Source organism: Paramisgurnus dabryanus, chromosome 2 (genome assembly GCF_030506205.2).
Source record: "Paramisgurnus dabryanus chromosome 2, PD_genome_1.1, whole genome shotgun sequence".
In the NCBI taxonomy this organism is placed as follows: Eukaryota; Metazoa; Chordata; class Actinopteri; order Cypriniformes; family Cobitidae; genus Paramisgurnus; species Paramisgurnus dabryanus.
In genome coordinates this window covers 49,191,189-49,197,411 of record NC_133338.1, presented here as the reverse complement: position 1 = coordinate 49,197,411, position 6,223 = coordinate 49,191,189, and the positions used below count along the sequence as shown (strand labels likewise).

Below are 6,223 nucleotides of genomic sequence, written 5' to 3'. Positions count from 1 at the left end.
CATTAGTTAAAATATATGGTTGGAAAAGGTGGAAAAGAGGTTGTGCAAAGCAAATGACAATTCATAACTTTAGTTGTCATTAACTCAAATGAATTATTGCATTCCAATGATTTATCCTTTAATGGAGAGTCAAGGATTGCACAACCAGATAAACAATTACACCATCGTGGAGTTGTTTGCTTCTCTGTCCATATATGGTAATTATTGTTTGCCAAACCAATATGTCACTGTTATCAGAAACACTGATATTTGATCAGTTATGATGTAACCGAAGAGGCAGGGGGGAAGATTTGTATACAAGTTTAATTTTCAAGTGTACTGTGCTGCCAATGAATCACCAGGGAACAATGGGACTGAGGCCAGTGAGTATTCAGTGGTGTAGTGGCAATTCCTTAAGTTATTTAAAAACTGAGGCATCCCCCAAATGTTTTTAATTTCAAACCATGATAAACTTCATGACATGATAACATCTTCCAAAACTAACTTTTAAAAGCCACATGGATTTATTTAGTAGGTACAAAAAAGTATTGTACAGCATACTTTTAGACATAGTACCATGAAAGCACCCACCCTGGTATTGTGTACAGTATCTTGGAGTACAATGTAAAATGAATAATAATCAATTTACTGAATATGATGGTACATGCACTAATACAATTGCATTGAAATCCTATACACAAAAGACTAGTTATGCCTAATTATTCTGTTAACTACTGTTAACGTTTAAATACAGGAAACAAGTTTATTTATTTATTTCATTTTAACCAGTGTTTGACAATAATCATACTTAACGCATAATACAACTAATTTACTATTATTATTTTTTTTACTTTTTTATCTTTACAATACATTTTCGTTTTTAAATATGTATCTATAATGATAAAATACATTCATTCATTTTGCGTAAACATAAGGAAAATACTTTTGAATGCAGTATTTGAGACTACATGTATGTTGGTAGCGAGAGTGAACGCGCGCGACCCACGCCCATGCACGGACAACCGCATGCGCAGTGGCTCGCTCTGTGTCAAACATGGCTGTGCTTTTGAAGAAAGAAAAATGCTGAATTGTGTTGAGGAATCTCGCCAAAAGAGGAAAGCATGGCACGACTGGCTGATTATTTCATAGTGGTAGGATACGATCAGGATAAAGCCGGTAAGACGCGGTGCGGGAGTGAGCGTTGATGTGATTTATTTAGGCCGTCACTGTTGTTGCGTTAGCAACAACTCTTGTAATACAACTGCTGCGATGAGGGACATTAACGAGATGGATTGTACTCTATTTCACTTATTATGGCCTATACTGTAATGTGTATTGGATTTATGGCTCACTTGTTGCAGTTTAAAGCGGTTGCTGTCTCGTCCCGTTGGTGTGTAACTTATGAATTAAGCAGGATGTGATTGTGAGAGATTGAAAGGAACGCTAGCATTAATGGTGTTTTTGCATGTAACAGGTTTAGATAACACTTTCAATTCGTCAAAAAAGCGACATATAAAGTGTTTATATTTGATATATGTGGATTTTTAAAGGAAAATCTCAGCACACACCCACTGTATATCTCAGCGTGTACATGTAAACAAAGCGAAAATGAAGCGTGATGTAACGCGGTTAAATGTAACATTGATGTCTGTTTCCAAAACACACGCATTGATCTCCTAATGGAGGATTTGTGCGCTCATTAAAGCATTGATTTATAAGTTAGCCGTGGGGTTTTGATCAGTTGTGAGAGGTTTGGATGCTTTGTGCGTGTGTGTGTCTTCCTGTGTTGTGGAAAGCGGATGCAGAGGAAACAGGACTAACGTGATAGTGTTGAGTCCACAGGTAATGCGCATTGCTCTCATTTACTGTACATGATCATACTTAACCTTACATGCCTAAGGGATGAAACAGGTCACCTGGCAACCCCTCCACAAGAAACCATCTAGTTTCATATCACATAAAGGCATTTAGGCCTATAAATGGAAGAGGGGAGTATATTAAGTATTTGTGCTTATCTTCTACGACCTGGAGAAGTCTCATAGTAGGCAAACAAATGCTTTTTGCAATTTACAATGGTTTCATGAAAGGGCCTTTCATTTCCATGTGATATTAAAGTATATTACATAGAGCAAAATTGTTATACTGAATAAAAAGGAAAGAAATGGTTCTTTAAAGTAGGTCTGCAACAAATTATTATTATTTTGGTAATCGATTAACCTGTCGATTATTAGACCGATTAATTGACTAATCATCGATTATTTCAACAACTAATCAGTACATTTTGAACGATTATTCAGCTTTTTCAATTAGTAAAAAGATTAAGGGGTGGTCCCGGACAGATATTGTCTTAAGCCAGGACTAGGCCTTAGTTTAATTAGGAAATATAACTAGTTTTAACAAACTTGGCTCACTACAAAAAAGACGTTACTGCCATGCATTTTGAGGCAAAACAATGGGCCTTGATGTATTTTAAGATATGTCAGTGCAAGTTGTTTTCAGTGTGAACTGATCTTACATTTATTTTAGTCGAGGACTAGTCTAATCCCTATCTGGGAAACTGCCCCAATGTTATACATATTTTAACTAATAAATAAGAAAAGAAAATTACTTCAGCATTTGAAATAGTTGTTTTACAAACTTTGAGCAGGTCATTCTCTTTAAGCTGTTATCACGCTGATATATGTTCAATTGTTCATTTTAGCTAGTAATTTGATGCTATAGAAATGGGGCGTGACGTTATGATTGACAGTCTCTCTGAGTGTTATCCGCGTGCTCACTTGAAACTATCGTGCGCACATGTGAAAGCGAAAGGTTCACGTGCGCGCGCGAAACAAAACTTTAAAAAAAAATCTGCACATGAAGGTTTCGCGTGAGCACACGAAGGTTTCGCGTGAGCACACGAAAGTTTCGCGTGAGCACACGAAAGTTTCGCGTGAGCACACGAAAGTTTCGCGTGAGCACACGAAAGTTTCGCGTGAGCACACGAACGTTTCGCGTGAGCACACGAACGTTTCGCGTGAGCACACGAACGTTTCGCGTGAGCACACGAAAGTTTTGCGTGAGCACACGAAAGTTTCGCGTGAGCACACGAACGTTTCGCGTGAGCACACGAACGTTTCGCGTGAGCACATGAAACTAAACCTTAGATTTTTTTTACTCCAATCTCACCTTAGGGACTCGGTAGTAAGGAGTTGCTTTAAATTTAAAAAATAAAGTTGAAATAATTAAACTAATTCAACTTTATGTTTATAATTTATAGCAACTCCTCGCTAGTCAAGAAAGTTGAAATAATTTGTAAATTCAAGTTGATTAAACTTAAAAATTTAAGTACAACAACAGTGTTGGTTCGATTGAATGCATGGACTGATAAAGCGTAAACCTTAAATGCACTGTGAGACTTTTTAAATATAGAAAATTTATCTTTGTAGATTTGAAGGCATAATGCAGCTCAAAGCATCAGTTATTCACATTGTTTGTCATGTACAGAGTCCAGGGCTGTCACAGAGATGAGATATTTTGGGATTCCTATTTCAGTAATATAGGTCAGGTAACAAGGACATTGTTGACGTGTGATAGTGTATTTAAAGAGCCTACAGTACACAATCAATTAGTCTAGTTAGATTTTTAACTGTAAGACCAACTCAAACCATTTCTAGTATCTTCATTGTGATGTTTCTTGTGTAAGGACATCTGCATGTATTTTGGACAAATCTTGGTGTTGACAGTGTATCAATGAAAGTTAAAATGACTGGGGCTTTTCTTTCATTAATTTGACTGCTTGTGTGCAAAGCAACTAATTTGCCTCTACTGAAGGCATCAGACAAACTTGGCTTTTCTACACAATATAAACTGACGTTTCTCTGTCGCTAGTAGCAAATGCTTGTATGAATAGATAACCAGTGTGTCCCCCTTTAGGCTTTTACAATTTGCCAGTGCATAAATAAGTGTCTTGTGCTTGGGGAACTTAGTGTTCCTGGCATCTGGGGGGGTGGTTAATGAGGAAAAAGGCAACACGCAGTCCTTATTCTAAGGATGTCCTTGCACGGTCAGATTATTGTAGACTTGCTGAGCAATTCCTTGCAAATGTCTTACCTTTAAAAAAAAATTTAACTAGGCGTGGGTTGATAAAGACTTTTTTTGCTGGACCAGATATTGGACTAATGGGGCCGATCCAAATCCGATACTTTGCGTTACCTTGTATCTCATTTTAAATTGGTTTTTACACTTGACATGAAATTCTCCTGATGCGTATCAGGTATCGAAATCGGATCGGTAATGGATAAAGTTGTATCAACCCACCCCTAGTTTGAACCAAAATTTTTTTGTATTTGGTGGCATAAATCCCCATAAAAAAACAATTATTTATTTCCTATGTAAACTATTTTAAAACTGCCACATCCATAATGCTGTTTTTCCTCACAAGTGCATGCATGAAAAAATTTAAATTAAATAATTTTTTTTTGTTCTGTGAAGAACCGTTCTTTCTATATTTGTAGAGTATTATTGCTTAGTTTTTGGATTTTTTTCCATCACAGATTTCCTACAAATAATGTCACCCAAAAACATTTTTGCCATGCACATGCATAACACATGAATACTTCCCTCATCTAAAAAAATTGCTCATCGCATGCATAGACTGCTGATGTCTGGACTCTATCATTGGAAGGTTATGAAAACATAAACAGATGGTTTAATATGTTAGTAATAAAAACATTCTCTAAAAAAATTATTTGACATTTTTGACTAAAAATATTACATCCATAATGCTGGAATTGTACTTTGTCTCATCTACGGTTATCGAAGGGAATGATGATGTCACCTGTCAGCATCCATATTGACTCCTTGGATTCTGCTGTTCGGAAATTTCATAAACAAGGATGAAAATTGCCATTATTTGCCAGTCATCAAACTGACAGTAAACTTTCAATGCAATTATCTGTTAGACATTCACCATGATAAATTGAAAGACTGTCTGTTGCAGACCTTTGCTATCAATACAAAACGTTTAAATGCGCAAATCCTGTCTGACTGCTTTATTGGCTTTTAACACAAATAGCTTTCCACGATAGCTTCCAGAATGATGAGGATCACTACTAATGGTCGACCAATATGTTTTTTTAATTTTTTTATGGTCGATACCGATATTAAGACTGTATGGCCATTTTAAGGCAAATGTCATTTTAGTAAATAAGATACAAACAGAAAAAAGAATGTATGCTTGCATAACATTTATAAATATGCCCTTTTAAAGTACTTAAAACATACTGACAAGACATAATAATGTGGATCTGACATCTCATAGTGTTTGAATAAGTGTTCGAACCAATGTGTGGTTGTGTGTGAGTGACACAACAGAACGTCATGTTAAAGTGTGAATAATGATTGGTCCTTTTGCTGTCTGTCAGACTTTGGCTTTACATTGAGTGACACTGAGTGTCTTTTTTTTACAAACATCAAATTTAAGGATTAGAGAAATTAACTGGCCTATTGAAAAATGTATCGGCCAATGGCGATATTAAGAAAATCCAAATATTGGCCGTCATATCAGCCTCTGCAATATATTGTCATAATTTCTTATGATTATAAATGAGACTTGTTTAAACCACATTTGATAACTTTAGTACTGTTCATATAAAGTTCAAGTATTTTATGGGCTATAAATGCTGCCGTGAAAATCATGCTTTACGCATAGTAATTTGCAAAGTAAAACCAAGAACGTGATTGCTTTTTCCAGTTTATAATCCACTGAAATAAAGTACATAGATATATAAACCTTGGGGTTTGCTTTGCTGCACAAGATTTTTTTACTGCTGCATGCTGAAAAATCAATTACATAATGTAAGTAAAACCTGGTGTGGAACACTAAATATATCAGGATGATTCAAGCGTTTCCATATGTATATTCCTCAGTCATGTCTCTCTTTTACTTGGCAGCTTTAAGCCTTTGAGAGTAGTGGCATGCAATGATAAATTTGGATCTGTAAATGCTCGATCCGCATAATGTTGTAAACTCCTCAGGTCTCTGATGAGTTTGTGCATGTGTTGAAGATCTGCAGCAATTACTGGATGAGTAATCTTTTCTTGGATGTTTAACTAAGTTTAAATAATTGGATGGCCGTTGTGTCTAAATATGACTGGCTGCTTTCCAGAATATGGTCATACAGTGTTAAGCAAGACACAGCTTTTATTTGAGCGTGATATAGAATTTCATTAAATATTTACATAACTTTTGTAACCAACCAGG

The 6,223-nt window shown here is 35.9% G+C and overlaps 1 protein-coding gene across 4 annotated transcripts in view; it reads left to right on the top strand.

Moving 5' to 3' along the window:
- The first annotated feature begins 1,003 nt into the window (after positions 1-1,003).
- sbf2 (SET binding factor 2) overlaps positions 1,004-6,223 on the top strand; it is a 164,582-nt gene continuing 159,362 nt past the window's right edge. For all 4 annotated transcript variants that reach the window (XM_065261509.2, XM_065261505.2, XM_065261504.2 and 1 more), the window contains exon 1: positions 1,004-1,155. In XM_065261509.2, the coding sequence (XP_065117581.1) occupies positions 1,101-1,155 (55 nt within the window). In that variant the 5' untranslated portion in view covers positions 1,004-1,100. The remainder of the gene's footprint in view (positions 1,156-6,223) is intronic.